This window comes from Temnothorax nylanderi, unplaced genomic scaffold (assembly GCF_030848795.1).
Source record: "Temnothorax nylanderi isolate EJ_2023f unplaced genomic scaffold, tnyl_v1.0 TNYL_tig0062_pilon, whole genome shotgun sequence".
Taxonomy (NCBI): Eukaryota; Metazoa; Arthropoda; class Insecta; order Hymenoptera; family Formicidae; genus Temnothorax; species Temnothorax nylanderi.
Genome location: NW_027249124.1, coordinates 489436 through 517145, shown reverse-complemented (window position 1 = coordinate 517145; position 27710 = coordinate 489436). Strand labels below are relative to the sequence as shown.

The 27710-nt window shown below is 37.6% G+C and overlaps 1 protein-coding gene across 16 annotated transcripts in view; it reads right to left on the bottom strand.

The window, feature by feature from the left end:
* LOC139773476 (protein amalgam) overlaps positions 1–27710 on the bottom strand; it is a 207377-nt gene that overhangs the window by 115503 nt on the left and 64164 nt on the right. For all 16 annotated transcript variants that reach the window (XM_071707930.1, XM_071707931.1, XM_071707932.1 and 13 more), the window contains one exon: positions 6153–6307. In XM_071707930.1, the coding sequence (XP_071564031.1) occupies positions 6153–6307 (155 nt within the window). The remainder of the gene's footprint in view (positions 1–6152; positions 6308–27710) is intronic.

Sequence of the window (27710 nt, the reverse complement as noted above, 5' to 3'; positions counted from 1 at the left end):
CAGGTACACCGACGTACCCTCTTGTCGCTCGCTAGTATGGCCGTGCCTTCGTGTGCGCGTATCAAGCGGTGCCCAATAAATCCACGGTTTAATTAAACTAAGTTTAAACGGAACCCTCGCCCCCCGCCGCCGCCCCGTCGCACGGAGCAGTTATATGTGTTACGTTCCTGATCCGCCGCTAAATCAATTATCGGAGTTACCGGCGCGATGTGAAAGGGTGTCGCCGGGAAATACCTTCGGGCGGCTCGCATATTGTGCGATGTGCTTTTATTTTCCAGGCCACGCTCGAAATCGTCCGCGACGGATTGAAAAGAGGGTGGCCGAGGATAATGGTGGATTATACAACGTGCGCTTTTCGAACAATGCGCGGTATAAGTGGTTGTACGTTTTATAGAAACAATAGGAAGGATTATTAATTGCTACAATGTCTAAATGAATTTTCTATTACGTTTGATAGAGCGTCAAAATGTGCTAGCGAAAACCCATAAATTGCAACAATTAATATAAAATTTGATGCCAGTTTTTAGAGGTTTCGATTGTTCCAATAATAGCTATTATTATGCTTGATGTATCTAGAGAGCTATTACAATATAGTGTTTTGTTGTAAAATCGTGATCGAGATTCCCATTTATATAACAAGAATGTAATATAGAGATCAGATGGAAAATTCAACGTTATCATGACAGCCCCGATCTTTCTCGTGAAATATTTATTGCCACACTATTCGGCGATCAGAATATATAAAAAAAAAAAACGCAAATATAAAATTTGTACAACTACGACCGTTGTATTTTATACAGAGATAAACAATGCATTGCTCTGGAGCACTCTGCAAATAGCAAACAGTTTATTCTGCTGAATTTTGCATGTATCCGCCGTGACTCATTCCTACTTTATTGATTTTGAGAAGAGCGAGATACGGTATCGCGTAAAACGTGCAAATTGTTAAATGGAAAGCGGATCGGTTTACGATGCTCGCCTATACCCGCCGCTGATTTATCATTTAATACCCGCCGCTAAGTGGATGAAACGTTAGCTTGGGCGGCCATATTTTTGACGATTAAAATGAATTTGCGCCAATCCTCCGATATCGCGTCAAAGAAGAGTATTATAGTGTTTCAGGTGCTCGTTTTCCGCTTTACAGAAAAGTAGATATGACGTCGCGCAAAAAAAGGGGAGGACCGATTAGAGTGACACAGCCACTCGCGTATCTGTACGATCCATTATGCTTAATGAAAATGCAAAGCCGATTCGCGCAATCAAACGCTAACTCTTGTAGCATGTATCGGAATTCCTTCAACGATATCACTTTGGCAGTGTGCAGATACACGATTAAGCCTAAGCCATTCGAACTATTTCAGATGGTACATGCGATGGGAAGGGCTCGATTAAACGGATCACTTCCGATCCATTTTACAATCAAGCCGGCTGTTCCGCCTACAAGCTCTGGCTGCAGTGAGAAATGCGACCTACTCCTAGCAACTTTTCTCTCCAACTTGTCTCTCAGTTATTAATTAAACGAGAGATATTTAATATCGAACATTACTTTAGACATTTAATGTTAATTTCAGATATATATATATTTATAATATATTCATATTTCACATGTATAATAACAGAAAGTATATTTTTTAGGTATTGCAATCTATTATCTTTACATTAGACGGTGCATTTTTAACGTATAACTTAAAAATCAATTTTATGTATATATTTTGTTACATATAGGTATGTTCAACATTGTGTTTTAGATTCGCATGGTGCGAATTTACACTCAAAAATACATGGCAGTAGCTAAATATAATGTATTAAATATACATATAATATTACATGTATAAGTGTGTAAGACTGGTTAAAGTTAGTCCCCCTGTATTCACGTTTGTCGGCTTATTTAATTCGGTAGTTGCACTTATATCCTTTGATCTTCGCCCCAGCTATCCCACACTCGCCAATGTAATAGCAGCGTACCTACTCCGAGACGTTTGTGGCTGGCTATATGTATGCCGTGCGACATGTATATCATCGACATAGTGACGGGCGATCTGACCCGATACTCTCTTGGCAACCACTTGGCCGGGTACGCTTGATCGGTTCATTTACCAGCGTCGAGAACGTGCAGTCGGGGGCAACCATCCTCGCAATTTGCTTCTTCTACTATATTCTCAGGCCCTTCGGTCTGGCCAATTAAAGACAGCCTTCGCGCAACCATCATCGGATACACGCACGCGCTTATACCTTATATCGAGTGTTTCACCTCAATTACCGAGGTCTTTTTTAAAATCTATAAAGCAGCTATAAAAAGATATATAAGGCTATCTATTGCAAAATATTTAAATTATAATTCAGTTGCTTTAAACATTCTCGGAGCAAAATACTTTTCTTGTATGTAATTTTTTTCTTTTTGATATATTTTAGATATTGCAGGTCAAATTAAAGAGATGATTATTTTAATTGTCACAAGATTAAATAGCGAGTAATAATTTTGGCAAATTATTCTTTAAGAAAAAAAGAATATCTAGGTTTGATCCTTGTAGCTACCTTGTATATACATATATAGGTACGCTACACGGATGAACACAAGCACACAATATGGCGCAGGCACTCCTGGGAATTTCAGGAGCGAGTAAAGGCGACTTTAACGACCGTCTCTCTTGTTACGATAGTCGAGGGTGCTCAATGATGCGTTAAAGTAAGAGGACGATTGCTCCGTTTCAAAATAATAAAACTCCCTGATAACGATGTTACGTACCATCCTGTTGAGATTGCAGCTGCTGTGTGTATCCAGGAAGCATCGAACAATTGATCATGCCCGTTGTATGCGAAGTTTATATCAATCCAAACAACATCTTGTATCAATGATCTTTACGCTGTTTTTAGAGTTTTTAAAAATAATTGTAGCTTTATAAAATATCTTGCATTATTTAAAACTCTATGCGCAGAAGAATAATATTGATACAAAATTAATCGACCGTAATGTGTAGAATCGAGAACGTTAACTTATATCAGTTGACAAATAAAAAGTATATTTTGTTATAATTGGAAAATGGTTAATTAAGTGGTGTGCTAACAATTTTGCTCAAACATTACAAAACTCTCGGATGATCGCGATCAAAATTGAACGAGTGATATTAATAATGTATAACGCGCATCCGTATGCGACGGACGCGATCGTATTATACGCCCCATAATGCAATAATACGCGAATATGCAGTGTAAAATAAACATTGAGCCTCAATTGTTCATTACGTAACTTTAATGGATTTAATGTACATATTGATATCGCGCCGTATACGTATGCTAAATCGGATAAACACCCATAATTATGCGGACATTTACGTATATATCGAATTCGCACGGTGCCCAATGTACAATATTCCAGAAATCACGCGGTTTGACACAAGTCAGATAATGTAATTGGCGTAGATCAACTGAGAAATGAATTTTAGCGAATTAACGCATAATTGTTCTCTTTAAACCGTTCGCGTGTCGCGCCCCGCACGGTTTTTATATTATAAACGTATTCATACGAGGCAGACTGCCGCACGATATCGAGCGAGAACACGAAAGAACAATAAATTGTCGCGACAAAATGGACGAACATCTCCCACGCCATTTACACACAAAGATAATTATTCCATCAGGACACACTTCATTATCGCCCGTGCTGCACAAAGTGTTAATGAACCTAGAGAACGTACATTTTCAAACAGGTAACAAGGTTGAGACAATGCAAACGAATTCACAAACGCTCTCGTCGGCGCCCGGAGTATCCAAGAACAAACAATAACCGACTCCCGGGATGTTCGTTTGTATTTGCAAACAGTTCCGGAAGAAGAAACATTTCTTGCTGAACTATGCGAATCATCCGAAATTACTGTTTCGATAAGTTTGCTCTCGGGATGCCTCCGTACTTGCAAAATTAAAATTTGCATAGAGATTGCAATAAAAGTCAGGTGAAATACGAAATACTAAAAATAATTTAAATTTGTGAGATCAGAAATTTATTTCTAACGAGAACTGGCTCTTTTTCAAGATTACAAATATGACTTTTAATGGCGCTATCAAAAACGAATTTAACAGATAAAAATCATCAAAATTAATTCATTAAATAATTATATTTTATTTTATCTCATCATAACGAGAAAGAAGAAGAAAAATAGATCCCAACGTATTTCCGGAATACACTTGAAATATTATTTCAGATATTACAAGAGAGACGCAATTATCACGTCAATAATTTTGTTTTCTAATACTAATAACCAAAAATCTAGATCTATTACGTCAGGTTAAAATATTCGCTATTAACAATGTGTACATACAATAAGTACAATCTTGAACAGTAATTAGCAACTAAGTTAAATGATGATATCCGTCTACAAGTGTTCCAAACTCGAATTTCCTGTGAAGCGAGGATTGAACATTTGACTTTCCGTGTACCTTCAGTACTAGTGCGGGGTCGTTAAAGTTTAACGACCCGTTAATGCTTGTCGAAGATAATACCCAAAACAATTCGCGGCAAGTCGATAAGGTTTAACGACCGCGACGCCGATAAATATTTCTCTGTAACTCGTTCATGAATGTGTCATCTTAAAGATTAAGATCTTCTTCTCGGGAAAGAATGCGAGAGATCTATTGATCGCGCTTTCCTGCAAAAGTCTGACGAAAGCGCGCCAGCTTTGCAGCGAAGCCGGCGCGCATTAATTATTATTTACCAATTTAAAACTAAATAATCTTACGGCTGTTAATTGAATATAGCGCGACGTTAAAGAACGGCGTTGCCTTCTGCGCTCGGGCGCTGTAATAACGGCGAGATTTGCATTTAATCAGGCCGAGAGAACTCTCCTCGCTGCGTTTCTTGCTGGCCATTGTAAATGCAGCGCAGCAAGAATGTCCGCGGGCGTTTTTATCGCGTCGCCCATTCTACACGCGGACCGGACTCCCGTGAAAACGCCACCGTTGTGTTGTGTGCCGGCATGTTGGATCGCGCGCGAGTTCCTCCCCAGCAACTGTTTGCAGTTACAGGCGAACTGTCTCAGGGCAGTGTTATTGTCCGCTTGTCGGGGAGACTTTGAAAGTTTCGCTGCCCCATTTGCATCCTAACGATAAACGTTCTTCTGGAGGAGATTTCCTATGCCGACACGCGCAAAGTTATCGCGCGCGAAGCGCGCAATCGCGACGTGACTTTACAATTACGCGGGTATTAATTGCAGCTAGAAAAACAAATATTTATTATCGTGGACGTAGAGTAGAAGCGTGTTAAATAGAAATGTTTGTCTTTTCGATTGCATCGTTCGAGGGCAAATATACTCGATGATGGTACGATCAAATAGCATATCAATTATGATTCAATTCTACATGGCAGTATAAAAGTTTGTCAAATATGTATACCTCGCATGTAATGTATTCGGGTCAAAAATTAGAAATGCAGAAATAGAAAAGAACTTGATTACTTTGGATCGCGGAAAAGTATCATATATACTATTTTGCGACTTATCAAAAAATGGATCACAACATGACATTATTGAAGGAAAATTTCCATTTGCGGCGCTGTTTTAAAAAAAGAGTTATATCTCGACGAAAAGCTTTATGCGTATCTTCCCGATCGATTTTTCCGTAGCGTGCGTTTCTGCAATTTGCGCTGGTGCACAGAGCCTCAAGAGCGTGTACCATAATCTGAGATCTCTGTTTCGGGTATTTCGAAGTAGCACGACAACTTAACGTCATGCGGGAGCTATACTGTGGAAATTGTGTTCCATCATTTTTCAAACTAACAATTTTGCGGCATTAATCAACGCGATTAGCTTTCGAGATCGACGGTGACACGGAGTAGCGGCTCGACGTGGTAAGGTGTGAAACAATACGGAATGAAGAACAGCATCGTGTACTTGATGGCTTTTTTTACCTTGACGTAAGGTGTAGTTAGATCTTGTAGTTAAATCTTTACGCTCTCTCATAACATTATAAAATCCCCTTATGTTACAAAATCATTACGATCGTTTGTACGCTTTTAAAAAATAAGCATCGAATAGCCGCTGGAAAAATTGAGAGAAATTGGTGTGCAGCACTAATGAAAATTCTCATGGACTTTTATCTGACAACGCAGGGGAGAAATAACGGATGCAACGTGGCAAATGTAGTATGAAAATAGTACTCACCACACGGTCGCCCGGATGCTTGACGTAACAATTCAGCTCCGCCGTCTGACCGACGATGGCAGTGACGTTTCGCGGTGCAATATCGTCGAATTGAGGTTTGTCCCAGGATCTCGTCGGCTTGCTCCCTGCCACCACGCTGGCGATACTGGAACCACCTGAAACAGAATGACGCCATATTAATATATAGTGATGTCGAAAAATGCAAGTTAATTTTGTAAATACAATTTTTTATTTTATAAACTAATTGAAAATTGAATATTATCGGATAAAGTGTGTGTTTCTGAAAAAATATTTTGCATCAACTTCACAAATTGTTTAAAGAATATAACGTATACATGTAAATATATTTGTTATGCATAAATGTTAAAATTAAAATTTAGAAAATACTTTTTTAGATTAGCTAGAGCTGATGTTTTTATTGTAAAATAGAAGCTTGCGGGCACAAATTAATCTCATATGCAAATTAATCTTATGCGATGGTCAGTAGTGAATTTAGAGTTGTTGTGGCTCCAAGCTATAATATAAAATATAAATAAACCCTTCTCGCGCGCGGAGTGCGCGTATCATAATGTAAATAAGTCTTAATCCACAACTTGGTTAGTTTACAGTTTACGGTAAAAACTGGTCTGATGATAGTAATGAGAAAGCATGATGTACACAGATAAACAGACGCACAATTTATTTAATTTATACACGAATAAATAATAAAATTAATTTTTTTGAAAGATAATAGCTCGTAATAAAATCAATAATGTTAATAAAATTTTTGAAATGCGAATGATGTTTTCACCTTATATCTACATTTTAAACCAACATTTATTTGACAACGAATCGTTTTTCCTTATTTCTATTCAGATTCTAATCCTAGATTCTCGATTAAAAAAAAATTATTCTTTTACAAGATCTATAAAAAAGAAATCGTAAAAAACGTATAGAAATACATATAGATACCTGAAATTTTTAGTCATTAAAAATACCTAGCAGTGTGTAAATACTTGTAGATCTCACGCGTGTCATTGTCGCAGCTGGAAATAAATATTATCTAAGAGAGTGTATCGAAAGCTTAACAAGGCGCGTAAACCCGTGGACAAATCTTATCTGATGAAACATTGAGCGGGCTATATAACTCAAAGCTAAAGTCAAAGTCGAAGTTAGATGAATATGGAAACTCAGTACAGCGTATGTACATTCAAACGAGATTAGACGCGGAACCCTTTACAGTATCAGAAGCTGCAGCTGCGAGTGGACTGAAAGTTGCCGGGTTGCGCATACCGTGGGTAATTGTAATAAGTACTTGATTAAGCCCAAACTTCCGGGATTATAAAGCGTCACGCCATTACTCATGGTTCCTCTACACAATTGCGTTTAGCATTCACGAAACACGATGCTGTTCGCGCCAAGAATACCACTATTCTCTTTGATCTTAAATCGAGGCAAATAATTTACAAACTAATAACCGTAAAGCGTATTAAAGCGTGCATATATATACACACGCTTGCCGCTTCCTATCACTTTCGCCGCATCGCGCTATAACGGTGTATATCTGCAACAGTGATATACTAAGATCTATAATATGCGACAAATTGTTGACAATTATTTCAATAAAGTTTTATTGCACTTTACTTTACAAGTACGATGTATTTAGAAATGTATGCACTATAATAAGTAAACAAACTAATAATTAACTGTCCGTATTTGTATAATTTGGACGACCGCGCGCATGTTTATAAACGATGTTAATGCACTTCTGACTGATACGACATCCGATTTACAAAATGCTAATTAACATCTTGCAATTATACTCGTTTATAAACATTAACTTGTGTAACGTCATCGATATATCTGTCTCTCAATATTAGTTTAATGTAATGTACACAGAAAGTATATTCATAATTATATTTTCAATTATTTTCCGGTTGACCCATATATGATAGCAAAATGATTTTGCTTCCAGGCAATCAAACATTGTTAATTAATATTATTAAAAATTAAAGATTAATTGGAAACAATAATAAACTTGTTTCGTCATTTTTTTTATTTTCAGGGAAATGCAGTGTCTGGAATTAATGTACTCCAGTGACGTTCGTGTGGTAGTTAATATACCTGTATGATGCATCCCAGCGCGGGTTTCATTCAATTTATATGAATCGCTCGACTTGCCATTAACCGAGCTTTCGACGATCGCGGAGATTGTCATTATCATAATCCCACAGGAGTAGCAGAATGGGATAAAAAAGAACGGGCGGATTTCCGAGGGGGTGGCATCGGAAAGCCCAACGGAACGGCCGTGCAACGGACAAGAAGGCCGGGATAGAGCGCGTCCGATAAAATTTTCCATTGTATGTCGGGGAAAATGGGACTTTGGCGCGGGTAGAAATTGAAATTGTTACGAGGTACATGTGAAAATTGCGGAAATCGCACAGCGAGACTCGGGGTATAACGAAAGCGTGACGGGATCAAAAAGGTCGGTATACCTTAAAAACGCTCTTACTATATACCTGCAAAATTAATTCACTTGCTTTACGGTGAAATTAATTTATGACTGTGATAAAACGGAAATTTTTCAGTTCGCGCTGTTGTTTTCGTTGCGGAAAATACAAAAACATGAGAAAGTTTATAAAGCGCGATGTATAAATTTTATATCAGTTTTTATGAAAAATCCAAAATATCATTAATATCGAACTACGCTAATAAATTATGTAGCAAAGATAAATAACGTGTAACATTTAACGATATATTATCGGTTTACAGAAAGCTTTTAAAATAAATTTTAATATATATTACTTAAAGCATATAAATAAAAAATTAAAATTTATGTTTTCTTTATCTCACTATTGAATTAAATGAATTTAAATATGTATGTATTAAAAACCTTAGAAATAAATTGTTTTTTACATTTTATTTTAAAAAATTTAATAATTTTGGTGAATTATTTGTGATTTAATTAATTAACTCAAATTCTTAAATACCATATATTACGATTGTGTGTGTGTGTACAGTACGTCGTTCGTATCCCATTTCCATATTACCTAGACAAACTTTTACGTTCCGAGGAGTTGTTTCGCCAATAAAGCATTCCCTCTCAACTTTCGATGAACACCGGGAAATGAAAGCTATCGAACTCGGCTTTCGATACGCAAAGGCTACCCGCCTCACTGCTACCTTGCGCGAATTCAATAAGGTTCCGCATTCTCCGCACTCCGTGGCAACAATAACTTCTTGTTATAGTCATGGCGCGCGGGTTAAGCAAACACCGGTCACGAGAACAATACGAGCACACTGCCCACTCGCCGGATGATTTTCCAAACTTCCCTCCAGTCGCGGCACGTAATCCGAGTTGTTTGATCTGTAGCTTTGAACTCGGCGGAAAACACCACTAGTGAAATTTTCCACTTCGCCTTTAAATTTAGCCACGTCCGCCTTTATTCCTGATTTTATCTTTGTACCGTCTGCTGTCTATGCGCAGCTCCCCGACAACTTTTCCACGATTAAAATTCACAGCAAATAAATATAAAACGAAACTTTTTCAATACGCAAATTATCGCATGCAAATTATGAATTTTAAATGAAAGGATAATAAGAATGTGAAATATGCAGGATGCGCTATATTATGTATGTAAAATTTAAAACTCAGAGAAGAAATAGAATTTTATAACTAACGTTAAGTGAGATATATCGTACAATGCATATAGAAGCTATATAAAATCCATTATACCCTTATAATTATGAAATATTTATTTTTTTAAGATACATACTGTCTTGAAGCAGAAGGCAAAATTATAAACGCATATTTATAATCTCGTTAGAAACGTACGTATCACGTAGTAGACTTCACGCTCTCGCGTATGTGTAGCTATGTCATATCACAAAAGAATATGTTTCAATGTGTTTTCTACTCTTTAGAAATTATTAAGCGAAAAACAGAAATTCCTTCTCACATTAATGTGAACTAATGGCTGTGCGCGATGAAAAGAGAACGCGGTAATGCCGTTAATGTCAAAGCGCACGCTGCGCTTTACTCACGGTCCACGCCGTATTTCACCGCGCTAAGCCGCGTCGAATCTTGCCCGGCACTGAAGCAATATTTATTTGCCGTTACGATAGCGAAAAGCGGAGCAAATGCCTGTACAAAGTGTCCCCCGCCGCGCCGTTACGATACTCCACCATAGTTTTCCAACCAGTTCCTATACCGAGTCGCGCACTTGGCTCGGAAACTGCGCTGGCGATATTTCGAAATGGATGGTATCGTCGATTTCGGTATCGAGTGCATTGCCGAAGGGTCCGTTCTTTTCTAGCCGTTTTATTCCGTTGCTCGCTTCGTCGCAATTCGTCGCGGTGTACGCTCGATCGGCTCGCAGCAATATGAGTCCGCCATTCCCCTCCCTTTTACCTGCGATCGGAGAAGCTGGATTTTGCCGTTCAGATAAATCGACGACTCGCGAACGACGACGTCGACGGCAATTGCGCGAGCTAAGTCGAGGTCGGGGAAATGATATTTATTTTTATCATCCTCTGTCCTGCAATCTGCGATGAGGCAAAATAAAATATATCGTGTATAATTTAGATTGGAGTTGAACAGATTGATACATGCCTGGATGAATTCATTTTTTGAGAGAAAATTTACTTTTTAAGCTATAAAACGATTTTAATACAATCCATTCGACATCTATAATTTATCAGTTATATTTGCTAAATATCTGAGAACATTTTTTATTTATTTCTCAAAAGAATATAAAAGAACTAGCAAATTAACATACATATTGTTGATATTGTTAAAATATTCAAACGACTTTCTGTTCTTAAAAAAGAGATAATGTCAATTTTCTGGAACGTTTTTTAATATTTTCTTCAGTTTTGTCCTTTAGAATTTTATATTAACATTTAATAGGCCTAGAATTTTAATCTTTAAACGAGAAAGAAATGAAATAAATGTTTTAATTTATTTCTTTATATCAATATAATATCTATACATATTAGTGTTTGCAAGTAGTATTAACAATATAAAAAATAATTATTATATCCACTTAATTAAATTCTAGATTCAAAATTATTTGGCTAATTGAATATTAACCTTCTAATATTAAAATTTGAATATATTTATAATTCTAGTAATTAAAAAATTGGGATATGTATATAAAATCTACGCCTGTACGGTATCTATATCTTAAAAAAAAAATAGATTGGAAGAGGCTGTAAGGGTCACACGCGGATCACGATGCGTTTAAATATTATAATGATTTATTCATCAAGTTCCAAAAATCCAAACGTTTCGGCCCCAGTCCGAGCCATCCTCAGTGGTATAATATTAAAGACATTAATAAAATGTTCTCCTTAACAACATGGCGAGTTTACTGTTTCCAAATTTTACAGAAACCTAGTGAGACCACAAGGTCCAAATCTGTAAAGTAATTAAGGAGTTAAAAAAGGAGAACACAGATTAAATTTTAACCACGAATTTGATTGGAAAAACGTTGAAATATTGGACAAGGAAAGGTTTTTAGCAAAGCGACTTGTATCAGAAATGTTACATATTAAATTACAAAAGAATAGTTTGAACTCTCAGGCCGATACAGAGTTTTTGCACCACGCATACGTTTCGATCTTAGATAAATTGTAAGCTATGTCCATGACACCTTTGTTTCTCCACTAGATCATGAGTTGTTTTTATGTGTTTTTTACCGCTGACTTTATATATTGAATATTTATTGTTTCTTAAGTTTTGACTTATACATTTTATATTTATTTGTACTAATGTTTGACTTATGACATTCCCGACTAGCTATTTATTGTATTTATTATCGCTCACTTTATATTATTCTTACTTTTGACCTATGTGTTTTTTCTATCTATTTCTGCTAAAGTCTGGCATAAGACGTGTCCCTGCCTGCTTTACCGAATCATTTTGTTGTTGTGCGTCGTGTCGACGGGATCTCTTCGTACAGTTCTCTTTGTATAGACCATCCCCCTTTGCCATATGTTCATACCATTTTATTTAACTCTGCGATGTATTCGTTCTCCAGACTACTTGGTGAGTTGTTTTAGAATTCTAATTAAGACAAGGATTTAACTCCTTAATTACTTTACAGATTTGGACCTTGTAGTTTCACTAGGTTCCTGTAAAATTTGGAAACAGTAAACTCGCCATGTTGTTAAGGAGAACATTTTATTAATGTCTTTAATATTATACCACTGAGGATGGCTCGGACTGGAGCCGAAACGTTTGGATTTTTGGAACTTGATGAATAAATCATTATAATATTTAAACGCATCGTGATCCGCGTGTGACCCTTACAGCCTCTTCCAATCTATTTTTTGAATTTCGAGGGTCTTTATATCACATTTTACTATATCTTAAATAAAATAGAGACAATTTCCGAGAAACAATATTGTGCAACGTTAAAAACAGTAAGGAATTCAGCGAGTATTCCAAAAATAAGCCCCCAGACTCTTCTCTCTATCTCTTCTTTCCTTTTTCGCGAAATGTTATGGAAGATCAAGGCATCACCTCGCGAAGGGCCATCATGCGAGATCGAATTTGCACGCGCGTGTGTTTCGTAAGTGAAGTCAAGCTTCCGCCCGTGGATGGCTACACGGTCGATTGCGATAACGATATGGCGAGGCAGCGCCGATTACAATCCCGTAGCCCATATGCCTCCTTTGGGATGTGGTACGAGCGTATTCTATTAACATGGCGGTTTACACGGTCGCGTATTCCTCGTAAATAGAAATGAGCAAACAGATTCCACGCGCGGCGACGCAGCGCCATCGGGGCCCTTTGCCGCGCTCCCGTTCGCCAATTTCATCAGCGTCCGCTCGCATAACTGAAAACCGTGAAAAATGAGAACGCAGGGGGAGGGGGAGCGGGAGGGGGGGGGGGAAACGCGCGGGAGCACAAAGACCTTCCGGCATTTTCCGGAAAAATGTTCGCGCGCTGTGATACGCAGGCGGTGCAATTTATCACTCTCAGAACGCCGCGACATTAATAAGCGTTTCGGGTCAGACAATGAGCGGTGGAGTAATTCTGACGAGCAACTCGCGCGCGTAGCTATTCGTCTCGGAAGGATTTGTCGCCAGCGGGTGGAAGAGCCCTCCTCTCGAGTAAAATGGAATATTAATGTTGTTACATAGATCTCTAAATTCCAGTGAAAGATGCGCGAAATGAATTTCATATCTCGCGATGTCGATACAACTGTTTGATTCAATAATATGTTATTTTATTATGCGTAATAATAAAGGAATATCATGTGTTGTAACTGAAACATTATAATATGTTCCTAATGTATGTATTACAGGATTTATCACGTATTGTGTTACTGTTTAAAATACACTATAATTATATTAAGAATTTTGTAATATTAACAATTAAATATCGTGACATTAAAATTTAATTATTAGAATTTTTTTCCAAATAATCATAAACAGTAATGGGTAATTGTTATGTAAATTTTATATAATAAATAAACAAAACGCGTGATAAAGAATGTCTTATCATGAATACTTTACCGAAGGTTCGAAGCTATGTCGAGTTTTTAAATAATATATATTGTATCTTGTCTTATATACGTAACTGAAATAATTCTTTACCGCGGTCCATTGTGACCATGAGATTTATTACGGAGCTCCACTTATCCTATAAATTACAGTATAGTATATGTGTTAGAATCGCGCGTGCTTCCATTTTGCGAACGAAGATAATTTAAATGCGCGTGACTGCGAAGATGAACCGTCGAGGTAAATAATACAGCGCGTATATATGTCGAGGAGACACGAGGGATGGGTGCGTGTGAAACACTGAGGTCTTAGATGTCTGCTCGAACAACCTATACAATTCGAATAGAAGGGAAGTACAATGGCGGAGATACTGGCAAATGCGAGAATCCGAGCGGCACCCGAGGAAAGTTCGTAGACCACTCGTTTCCTCTTTGGCGGAAAGAACTCGAAAGATCGGAGAAATTGCTGAGTTACTACTGCATCAGGCTTTAGCATAAAGTGGAATATGGTGGTACTGGTGTTACGGAACTTTAGTGGCCGTATAATCCCGTCGGCGCACGCGTGATTCTCGACCGTCGACTTTAGTTGCAATTATATTGAAAGTTCGATTCCAGTTTAACTTATTCTTATCTCCGCGCGGTTAAGAAACATATTCTCTAAAATAAGATCAGAAACGGAAGGAATATAAAAAATACATAACGTAATGCCACACACTACATATGCTGACTATTTATTGTGTATTTATTTGTGTATCTGTATCAAGAATTGCTTGTATTAAAAAATGAAAAAGGGTTAATATATAATAAATAAGGCTCTTTTCTATTCATTCAAATTGTATGCTATAAAATATGCCACTTCAACACGAGAGCACTTCTGAGCAGAATAAACATTCCAGCAGTTCCAGTTCAGCAATCAATCTAGTATAACAGAATCTCACCTATATCATACGTATTCAAAAGCGAGCTTAAACTTTATACGAAGCCCATTAGCGAGTAACTAGGGGATGTTCTATCGAGCGAAGTCAGCAGTTAAATTCGCGAACGTCCAAATCTCACGAGGCCGTTCAACCTCACGGCACGGGAGTGCCGTCCTTAAGGGCACCAATTCTGAAGCGTCTACGTGTACGTGCGTGCGCTTCGAAGGGAGTATGGTATCATCAAGAGTCGAGGGGGGCGAGTAATCGAAAGAGTTGGTCCTAGCGAGTGGAGGTCTGCATCGTCTCCTCGTAGTGACACTTGACCCATGGCCAACGTATGGATATAGCAAGGTCAGAAGACTGAGAAATCGCACGCATTGAAATTTGACGCTCTGGGAATTTAGTGCACTGGGAATTAGGCTATTAAGTGTGAACAATGCCGTAATCTTGGTACATCTGTTCTACCCTAGCACGATAACGCTCATTGCACAGTAAACGACTTAGAATATTAAGGCAATAATAGTGGCGCGCCGATAATTCCGCGGGTGCAACCAAAGATAATATTAAATAAATGTCATCCTTTTATAGCGCTAAAACTTTATCGACCAGTATTAAATACATCAAAATGTTGCAATTTATTAAGACGTCTTATGTACTTAAAGAGTTCATTAAATAAATAGTAAAAATACGACAAGCGTTTTGTCGAGACTTTCTTATTTCTAGATTTTTTAAATCTTGATATAAAAATCGAATCATCTCTTTCAACTCAAAAATCCCCATTCATAGATTTTAGCATCAGATTTTTTTAAATACTGCCTTCTAATCACTTATCTGTAATTTAATTACACTTTAATTATATTAATGCGATTCAGATTTCTTCATCTTACAATTAGTTTTACAGCAGTTTTAATGTATTTGAGTAGAGACCATCAAGTAAGAGCCTGGCCATTGATCGATTGTGTGCTGATTGGTGTTGACAAACCATATGGCACAAGCAATCCAAAATATAAAAACAAAAGCGTCAAAACGAACCCAGTCTATATTTGTTATAATTTATCATACAAAACATGTCGTCATGTGTCTCTAACTAATACATAAATTCTATATAGAGCGCGTTGTTTTTAAACGCAGCTATCATTATTTGTCAAATTGGCCAGATTCTTACTTGAGGGTCTCCATATTTGAACTTTTTAACATGTTCAATTGATTCTCGTTACACCTGTAGTATAATATATGTATTAGTTCGTTTTCACACACCTTTTCTCCAAACTTCTTTCAAAACCAGCTTCACAATGCTTCTCTAATATAAATTTATGATAAAAAACTATTGTACGGCCTACCGAAAATAAATCTCAAGAATAAGCAATATGACAGGATGAAGTATAAGAATTAGCTTACTATCAAATGAAGATGACGAAGGTGGACTGCCAAAAGCTGTGTGATATGGGATGATGACAAGTCAAAAGAGAAGGGTGTGTCGAAGGTGCGTTCTCGCGGTTAAAGGAGGAACGGTCGGGTTGAAAGGATGCTCTGGGACATCGTAGGATCACGGATGAAACTAGGCGCGAGCAGGTTCGAGGAAATTGCCACTCAGAAAGTTACGTAACCGCGCGAGGGGATTACAAAACTTATTGTATGGGAAGAAAACGAGGCGGCGAACAGAGTCGCGATACTGTATTCTTACGACCCGCAACGCGATCCTCGTACGAAAATAGCGTCCAATATCGTCCGCCATTTTGGGTGGCTTGAAGTAGATTGGAGCGAGGACGGTCTGAAAGAGCGGTGATAGAAATTTTGACTGCCGCAAATTAATCCGTGTGGTTTCTTATATAGCAACTGTTAACGTTATAACGTAATAATTAACGTTGCAATTTATTTATAATATTAAAATATGTATAATTTTATACGTAGGAGAATTTTGAAATTAATCTCAATATACTCGAGAAAGCGAGTGCGCGCGGAAAATTGAAGAAATCCGAGTTGCGTGAAGATCGGGTTGATCTGAAGAGATCGAGATTGCGTTGCAGAAGAATTGAAAAAGGAATCAAGAGCGTCATTGTTCCGGAAAATTGCCACTCAGAAAGTTACGCAACTGAGAAAATTACAAAACTTATTGCGTGGAGGGGAAACAAGTCATCGAGCGACACCGCAATGCAACATCTTCACCCCCCCCCCCCCAACTTCTTGAAATTCCATGCCTTGCGTGCTATTTTGAAGCGGAACATAAGTAAGATATCTCGTATCTGCAGTATCATAATTCTCCCAGCAGAGATGCAATGTGCAAATTACATGCGGAACGACTGACTGCGCACCGTCGTCGTCTCTTTCAGTTCTGTACAGTAGCCGGCAAACGTCCCCGAACAAGGAAAGTAATTTCGCATAAATTACACTTGTAAGGAAACTCGATAGCAGATACGTCGGATCGCTTTATTTAACATTCTGTTTAAAAAAAAAAGAAAAGAAACGTGTGTTTTCTTTTGCTTTCCTCTTTTTCTTGTAGCTTCGCATCATATATTTACATAACAGGATTATAACAGGTTGTTTTATTGTGTCAAGAAACGTCACGTAAGATTATAACAATACACATATATATGCAAATAAGAATTTGTATTGTGCATAGAAAATTTAGGAATAAAAATTTTGCCTCTTTACACTATTGATTCTCTTCATTGCATAATTCATCAATTTTTTTTTTTTTTTTTTTACAACCCTGCGACGGTGACTTTTATTCGCGCGCGAGTAATATTCGCATTGCTATATACACAGGTTGTTTATAGAGAGAGAATTGTAAAGGCGGTCTATTCCGTAGGAATTGCCACTCTCGGCGAGATAACGTAACTACCAAAACTTTCGTCGGAAAAAAACGTATCATCCGGTACGGTTGTACGTTTCTGAGGCTCGGAAGTGGAGTTCCGGGGGCGGAGTCGCGTGTCGCAAGTTTCCGGCCGCGCGCTGCTTGTAAGAAGAATCGACGCCCGGCGCTTCTCCTCGTCCTCCCACGCGAAAGTTCGAGCAGCTTCGGCTACTCTTATACGATGAAGGATGAGGACAGCCGACAGACGCGGTCATTTGTTATTTACCGATCATTACACTTCGACGTGACTGAAATGCCCGACGAGTCGCGAGTCCTGAGACGGACCTGCGACGATGACAATGACGCTTTGTCATTCCGCGCCATGATTTCTTCGCGCGCCGAGATTCGTCGACGTTTCGTTTTCGATTATCGCGGATACCAGCTCGAGGATGAATAACTTGGACGCAAATCATTGGAGAATCAACGGATATCCATCGGAAACTTACGTTTCGACGATGGATGTTCTCGCTGGGAATTCTTCTGAAATGTGCGAGCTCGCGATACTCGATATATAAAACAACATATGTAGATATATTATTATCAAAAGATACGAATAAATTCCAGATATATAAAAATGTTTTAACGATACGCGCAGCAACATAATATGTAACATTTTAAACTCTGACATGTATGTACACATACATGTACTTTATATAGATAGAAATACACATATATATATACGTCTAGAATATCATGCAAAGTGATTTGGAAGTTGCTTCAGAGCTTGGGAACTTCATGATGCAATTTTCGTAATAATTACTCGTAATTACCCGCTAGTTAAGGGACGACGATGGCGCGGAGGAGCGCCGCACCTCGTCTTCGCATCGTGGAGAGTATGTGAATAATAAAAAGCTCCCCTGGAAAACATGCCGCGCACCGCATCGATCGGGATAAACTCCGAACGTGAGAATATTGACGCAAAAAGGGAGTGTGAGAGGTCAGCGGGTATATTCAGGCCTGTGAAGTTACTGTGGCGGGCATTCTTCTCGTACTGATCTTTTTTTTCCCCTTTCCTCGCACGACTTCATCCCGAAGAGAGAAAGAAAAAGAGGGAGGGGAGGGAGAGAGAGAGAGAGAGAGAGTTGGCGCTGGGCGCGAGAAGCCCCGTTAAAGCCTTCGCTTTAAAGCTTTGCAACTTGGGCGGAAAGTTCGCGTTCGAACTATCGGGAAAACCTCGCGGCGCAGTATAAGCCCGACCTTACTGATATTATTGCCCTGGCCGTGCCTCGCACCTCGCGATGTCCTCGTTTCGCCTCCGCACTGTCCTTCTCGGTTTGCTTTTCGCTTACTTTTCAGTCACGGGGTATACACGTAGCTACGGAAAAACAGTCGTGAGTTAATTGCCTCGCAAAAATCGCCTTGTCATAGCATCCGCATTATCTGGCCGTATCTTTCTTTGTAATTAGCATTCGAACTTTGTGACAAGGAATTAATAAGCGTTATTTCGAAATCATTTCCAGTTTCAACTCTATTACATGATTTTCAGTACATTAAATGCATAACCATTCGTGTCCAGATGATATAACCGTGGAGTATGTCTCTTTTTCGATTACTATATATTTCAAGGCACTTGAAATAATTTACTTATTTCAAGATCTAGTATATATTATATTTCTTTATTATGCAATACATATTGGAATATCTCGTTAAATATACAAACATCTCTTTAAAGTAAGATTCTTGAGAGTAATAGTCCGTGAATGAAGACAAGTATCTCAGTCTGAAGCGATCCTTTCAAATTATTTGATGTTTGTACTTTGCATAGAGATCGAGATTGTGTCTGTATCTCGAGTGCCTATCTTTCGTTGCACAGATACATTTCTTAATTAAGAATTTAAAAAATATATAATATAACAATAAAAATAATATTTTAAAAATAACTGTGTAATAAAATAAGCGGAAAATTATTATAATTTACACTAAAACGTTTTATGAGATGTGTATATTTTTCGACTAACCTATTACATCCAGTAAATATTTCACATAATTTATAATACATTATATTTTTACAATAATATTTTAAATATTTGATAAACGACAATAAAACAAAAATCAATATTGCAACTGAATAGTTTTACACAAATATCAGATATAAGATTTGTGCTTCGTATTTATACCAGCATACTATTGATTTTGAAACAATCCTACAATTTCAATTAATCAAAATACAGTATGATTTAGATGCAGCGTTTCAACGAAAGAGAATCTATACCGGTATTAGAGCATATCTATCGGCGAACGTTATTTCCCTCATCAGTAAGCGCAACGGCAGCGTTCTCCGTGCATCGACATGTACGCGAAATGAAATCCTATTGTCATACACCCGCGGGTATTGTTGAACATGCGAAGAAACGATCGACACAAAGCGGCGACAGCGAGGCAATTGCGTTACTAACGCGCTAAGCATAATCGAGTGAAATTCTACATTGAGGCATCATTTCGCTTCTGTTTCGGAAGTTAATATTGAAACAAAATGCAAAATCACGAATATAAATTTTAATTCGAAGATAAAGAAGATTAAGGACTACACTGAAAAAAAATACTTAGATCCAAGAAAATATTTTTTCACATATAAGTACCAATGGCCTTATTTACTTAATATAATCACATATTTATTTAGAATTAGATATTTTTACTTAATTTAAGTAAAGATATCTAATTATAAATAAATATGTAATTATATTAAGTAAATAAGGTCATTGGTACTATGTGAAAAAATATTTTCTTGGATCTAAGTATTTTTTTTTCAGTGTATCCTGTAAGGACCGCTTATTCAGCAACGTAACAGCTGCGACGACGTTACTAAACGCGGGGTGAAATTTCTTTTATCGATTCGCGGGTGGAATTAAATTTTACGACTCGATTATCGGTATATATACACTGAAAAAAACAATTTATTATTTGCAAGAAAATAGATTTCTTTGAATTTAGTTTCCTTAATTCAAAGAAGTGTTAGGTAGAGAAAATATTAAATGTTTTCTTAAACCTACCCAATACTTCTTTGAATTAAGGAAACTAAATTCAAAGAAATCTATTTTCTTGCAAATAGTATATCTTTTTCAGTGTATAAACGCTAGGTACAAGCGCAACAATGCGCATTGCTTATAATGTCGATACGTTACTCGATCCCAGCAAGAGACTCGTTTTCACCAGCACCCAGACACATTTTCCTAACAATGTGACCAACGCGTGCTCGGCCTACGAGCGACAAAAATCGTTTCGGTGCGTGAACTCTGTAACTTTTCCTATGTCGAATCATATTCCAACTTCGTGCTCTGCACTAAAAATCTCGCTGCAGAGAATTGAACGAATTATTATAAGGTTACATATGTGATTTACTGTAATAAAGCTATTTCCTGTGGAACTAATTTATAATCGTATTATAACCGTTTATCATTATACTAACTTACTTTTTAAAGAATATATAGGATAAATCATATTTAACTGTTCTGATTACAAAAATGGAAATAATTTGAGTGATATATTACATAAAAAGTAAGTCGAGAAAGAAGATAGCATTATAGCGTAATCAAATTTTCAAAGATCAGGAATTATTTTGCTATTGCGAGATAATATCGAAAAAAGTGAAAAAGTAAAATAATAAAATAGTGACGAGAATCCAAACAAGATTCGATCGCAGCGTCAATCACGTTGACTGGCACGGTCGGTAAACTGGTCCGCACGACCGTGACTGACATTGCGATTGAACAGAGTTTTCGGATTATTTACGATTCATTAACGGCCCGCGGCTACCGTAGATTTCCGATTGTATACATACCCTTCAGACTTACAACGAGAACTCGCGATTCCGTGAGAAATCGGCCGCCACCACGAAAAACGATTCGCACGGAACGTGCCGAACTATCCGCCCGCAGTTGCGCTCCGTGCCAAGATATTTAATGCAAGCACATCGATTCACCGAACCCCTTCACATTTTTCTCGCTCGACCGGGACATCCGACTGAGGTACCCCGAAAGATTGCGGTGAAAATTCTATGAGCGATGACGACCATGCGGGGATAATAATCTCCGTGCGAGGACCGGAAGTACCGGAGGACCCTCTCTTGTGCCACCAGACCACCTCACCGGCGGGCGTAACTATCCAAGTTACGAGCTACGCGACGATCGTAGATCTGAGGATAAACTAGTAGAACGAAACTGCAATCGCACGAACGCCACGTGGAAACCACATTGAATATTCATTGACTAATCGATTGGAGAACACGTTTTAGACCATATTGAACTTTACACATAAAATTTGTGTGTAAAATAGATTTTCGCGCGAAGTGAATTCTCTCATCTCTGTGATCGACTTTGAGCACTCTCAAAGTGCTATGCACGACGCAGTAAAAGTTTCGTGACAATCTCTCTACAGTTATTAGATATTTCCAATTTCACTGTGTCTTATTCCTATTTTGCGTAGCAGAAAAAAATAAAAGTTTTAAAACAATTCTAAAATCCAGTGCATAAAAATTTACTCATACGCAATAAAATTTAAAATACTTACTTTCAATAATATTTTGTATTTCTAAATCGCGTTTCGAAACGTGAAAAGTTGTTGACAATTTAAAAATCGCTTTCATAAAAACTCGTTCCAGATATATGAGAGAGCAAAAGTAAAATCAAATAAGATATCACGATTGAGAAGGCGTTACGTTATTGGCTGAAAACGTCTTACGCGAATGAGGTCATTTCTCGTAGCAGATCCAACTTGATACATCGAGCGGGGAGTGACACTCGCGTTTCTTGATTAGCCGCATAATTTTTTCGTCTCCCCCTGATAATATCAGGCCGTCCCGAGGCGAGGGGAGCTTCCCGGTAGAATGAGAAATGTTCTTGGACCGCGTTACCAAACGATTCCGCGGGAACGAGCTCTTCCTGATACCTCGATCCCGCGTTCCCCATATCCGAGGCTCGTTCATCGTGAAGCGCGGCTCATGAATTCCTGCGAATGCCGGTTCTTATCGCCGGGACACGTCGTTGCGCATGAAAGGCGCGCCTTTCGGAAGAAGAATGATCGTCGTTTGCGCAAAGACCGTGTGAATTGCGCCATTACATTTTGCGAAGCTTCTTCTCCTGACGCGCTTCTTCATATTAACTTCTTTCTCATGATGCGGCATTCCTAGGGCCGATCATTTCTCATTGTGGATACGTTGTAAATAGGGCTCGCGAAATGCCGCGCAGCTATTAAGAAGTGTATCTCGCGGAAAATTTTAATACTGATAACGATCAAACATCAAACTGATAAGTAATTAAATATATTAATTATTACTATATAATAACAGTTCCTCATAATGCATTTCAATGAGTTTTCTTATAATCCTATATTCATACTAGCTATTTATATGGCTTGACTGAGATTAATATGGCAAATCACATTTTCTAGCCCTCTCAAGAATCACAGACATCCGCCTTAGCGGATTTACAAAAGAGATTTACAAGAAATATTCTGATATATCTTCTTTTTATTGCTGGTCAAGGGAATAAACTATCAACGTTTTTGCTGCTGCGTACGTGATCGAAATATATCGTCTATAGCATTCGGTATATTCAAGATATACTCGCAGCTGCCAATCTAACACGGAACATATTTTGTACGTGAATTCTAAAATAGGTGTTCTTCATCGTTAACTTTAAATAAAAAATCCACAGTTCAAAAATCGGACAAAATACATCGCATGTACGGCAAGTAAAGAAGAAATAATTTCTCATATATTTGTCAATTTCATTTCGATATAAAGAATTATCTCGATTATATTTCATATTATCTAAATTGATTGCATATTAATATCTATATAAACGCATATTTAAACAAAAGTTTTAATAATTTAACATAATGTTTTAAATTAAATAACTAAAACTCTCGATAACAATAAAAATTAAATCTGGCCATGAGAGACAACGCGGTTTATTTGTGCGTGATAAATCAAAATTTATTTATTAATTCTTCTTACATCTTTGTCCGAACGTTTCGGCTCCGCATTGAGCCATTATCAGCGGCATAACAAATACAATTTAATAATTCTCACGATCTCCGTTACGCTATGGATGAGCGCTTCAGGACTGGAAAGTCGGAAAGCCGATCTGCTCGTAACGTGTTGACGTATGATTGGAATGTGATGTCAAGTGTCACAGTCAAGTGATCAGGAGAACGCAAGTATGAGACTTGATATCGTGGTCATTTTTAAATCCATTGTTCAGCAATGCGACTAAGACGTGCTTATGTGTCGTCTTAGTCGCATTGCTGAATAATGGATCAAGAGACACGGTAGTGTCTCGCGCCAAGTATACGCAAAGCGAGACCGCACCGTGACTCTTTTACGCGACGCGACGAGTAAAAATGACCACGATATCAATTCTCATACTGCTCGTAACGTGTTGACGTATATTGGAATCATAGTCAAGTTATCAGGAGAACGCAAGTATAAAAATTGATATCGTGGTCATTTGATCACTTGACTATGACATCGCATTCCATACGTCAACACGTTACGAGCGGATCGGCTTTCCGACTTTCCAGTCCCGAAGCACTCATCCACAGCGTAACGGAGACCGTGAGAATTATTAAATTGTATGTGTTATGCCGCTGATAATGGCTCAATTGCGCAGCCGAAACGTTCGGACAAAGATATAAAAAGAATTAATAAATAAATTTTGATTTATCACGCACAAATAACCGCGTTGACTCTCATGGCCAGATTTAATTTTCATTGATAATTTTTTAAATAATTATTTTAGATCTCTTGAAAACATTAAATTATTATTTTATTTTAGCATAGATTTTTCTGTAATTGAAAAATTTACATAAGTATATAAGTTATATATATTGCTTCTTGCTCACATATCGTTCGTCGTTACAGACGGAATATAACGAAAATTACCGCTAAAAGATTTTTGGAACATAAGATCCGTACAAAATAAAATATTAACCAAGAATACGACTTAAGATACGCAACAGAACTTGGCAAACTTCCTATGACGTCATTACACCTTAAGACGGGTGAAACTCGGAGATGGATCTTCTCGCCTAGAAAGACGAGAAACTTCACACTTCCATCGTCCTCTTATTGTCTTTCAATCACAAGCGACACGCTTCTGTCCACTGGACCTAATTCTCTCAGTTATTTTACTCCGCTATTTCTTTAAGACTGAGAATAAAATAATATTTTCCTTTTTAACAGAATAACTTTTTTGTCTTAAAAGCAAAATTTTGGTAAATTCAAAGCTCATACGGTCTTAAATTCGTATGGTTTTCAATCCGTTTATATTAATCGTTATTGTAATGAGAGATATCAAAACAAAGACGATGGGAATACTTTACACTTAATATTAAGAAATCGCAATCTAGGGTTTAAAATATATATATATATATATATATATACGGGAAAGTCGATCTCTCGCTTACTTTGTTATTTGATAACATGTAATTTTCGGATACTTAAAAATATTTCAATTACTATTTTAACATAAATACATGTAATTAAATATGTATTTTTAATCTTGATTAAATATGTTTTTTTATTTTACATTTACCACGTAATATACTTCTCTCTTAATTGTAATGTTTAAAATTTATTGTCCCAATCTGTCGAATAATAATTACATTAATAATAATAATAATAATAGAATTGACATGACTGAGCACATTAAATAAGACAGAATAAAAATTATAAAATAATTATACACAAGTTTAAGTAATTGACATATTTTATACCATTACACAACATGTCGTTCTACGTGTTTGTCAGTTTATACTTCTATAGTATGGCTTTTAGGTACAAACAGCCACAGAGAAGTCGACACTTGCTGCGCCTCTCCGTCAGTAAGCTCCCTCTGCACACAAAGCAAGTCGCACAGAGGTACATTTCGAGAAACTAAACACCTTCGTTCCATATTTCGGAGCATTTATCCACTGCCGCTGCAGGAGACACGAGTGCCCGAAGTGTGGTCTGCTCCTGTAACCCCAACCGTCCTCCGTTTTTTCCCCCACACGATGGAAGAAAGGAGGGAAAAAAAGCAGCTCGCCTAAACCGTCTCTCCTGTTTCACGACGGACGCAGACTATCCCCAAACCAGCGCGCGCGCCTTCTCTTTCAGCTCCAGCAGCAACAACGACGACGACGACTAAGACAATTTACAGCCATCTGATTCCGTCGCGGTGCAACGATTACGTAAGGCAGGGTTTTTCCTTATTTACGAGCTGAAAAAGTTCCGCGGCTTCCCGGCGCAGCGCTTACGTAATTTCTTACTTATCTTCGAGACACGCGTCTCCGATGTCCTTCTCGTAGGTACTACTCTTCGATAACCGCTCTCGTTTATCTCCAGCGGTAATTTCTTTTCGCCGGTTACGCCTAGCTTGTATCTTCTTCCGGTGTTGAAAGCGAGATATTTGTCTCAACTGTCTAGTTCATCGAATCGTAAAAGCACCTTAGCAAAGGTTTTTGCACGGGTGAGACCGGCGGAAGATCTTGCTTTCGGGTTATCTCGACATGTGAAAGGAAACGGATTTCTCAAAGAAGAATAAAAACGTGAGGAACACGCGACAAACCGCTCAAAAACGACTATATTTCACCATCTTCGAATTCTAGAGAAAATAACGATACTTTAACAGTATAACAGTAAGCATTATGTAAAAATTAATCCTATAATGGAATACTGCTACGTATTTAACTCTGATACATTTCTCTGATGTTAAATAATTTTAAGTCAATTCTCGATTCACTTTGTACAATTGTTTTCAGATATAATATGAGCAGAAAAATAAAATGTCATATATAAGATTCAGTAGTACGATTCATATGGAGATTATAATATGAAACGATGCCATTATGTGGACTTAATATATATTCAGTTTCAAATGCATTATTAAAAATAAATACTTTGCGCACACACACACACACACACACACACACACACACACACACACACACACACACACACACACTTTTCTGTACTATATAGAAAAGCATTTAATATTTTGGATATACTTCCGAAAACTATTCCACGCTCTATAATAAGCGAACACCTTCTTATGGACAGGTAGGAGTCGATTAAACTGAATCAAAAAGTCTTTTATCGCTTTTTAAATTTCTCAATAATTAATGAGAAATTAATTAATTAATGATACGTGCAAATCAGTGTGCGTCTATGACGTCTATGTGATTCGACGAGAAACAATCCAACGTTTAGAAGTAGTCCGCTTATTACCTGGCACCCATTAAAATTATGACATCTAGAAAAACATTAAAAAGGGATAATTTACTATATTAATTTTGCAGTTCTCTTTTATTAATCGGACGATGAGAAAAATCCTTGTATATTTAAGTAAATGCTTGGGCGGGGGAGGGGCTCCGCCAAATATTATAATTTTAATTTAGAAATAGATATGGATTAGTTTTTTCGGGATGAGAGTGCAGGCGAAAAGGCAGAGCCCTTTAATTGTCGATATAAAGAGAAATACAATAAAAATATATTGTAATATCAATTAAGACATAATTATTATTTGCAAATCTATATATGGTTAGCTGTGCAAATATGTGAAAAAATGACGAGAAAATATTCAATCACTACATATGACTTTATTTGAACATTTTATGCCTTGATATTTCTCATTGGCAAAAATCCATTCAAAAATTTATTTTAAAGTTATTACAACACTTTCGATAAATAGAACGTGGGTGTTTTTCGAAAGGTTATTCAATATTTCTTCAAAACACTCCATAGATATACGCATTTGAAAGAAATCACAAATACAAATCAAGATCAGTTTCTTCGTGTTTTTCCGTAAACTGCAAAGGTCGCTTCTTTACACTAGGCATGAGAAAATTGCATGACTCTCAAAGGGTTAGATTGCTCGAACGAGCATCGAGGGATCGCTATTTCAGCGCCAATCGGGTTTTCAACCAAGCAAGTGAACGACGTTAGCCACGAATTCCCCTTTTTAGCGCTGTTTCGAGCGAAGGAAGACGTGCCCATAAAAAGGGCAAGAGCGCCAGAGGCGTGGTGAAAGCACAGAAGAAGGGCCGCTGAGGAGGATGGTATTTTCTAAAGACGCTTACTCCTCAGGCAGATGCGAAACCGCGGGCAAGGAAAAGCAAGGGGATCCCGACGCCTATATTTACTCATTTTCTTTCGGGCGTTTCTCAAAGGAAACGTCGCCTTAGTTGTCGCCGGGCGTAAAAATGCTCAGCTATTTCGCCTTGCCTAAAGGCTTAACCCCGTACACGGTAACCCGCGTAGATCTGCGCGATCATCTCATAGACGGAGCGAGGAAAAAGAGAGAACGGTGGGAAATGCGTT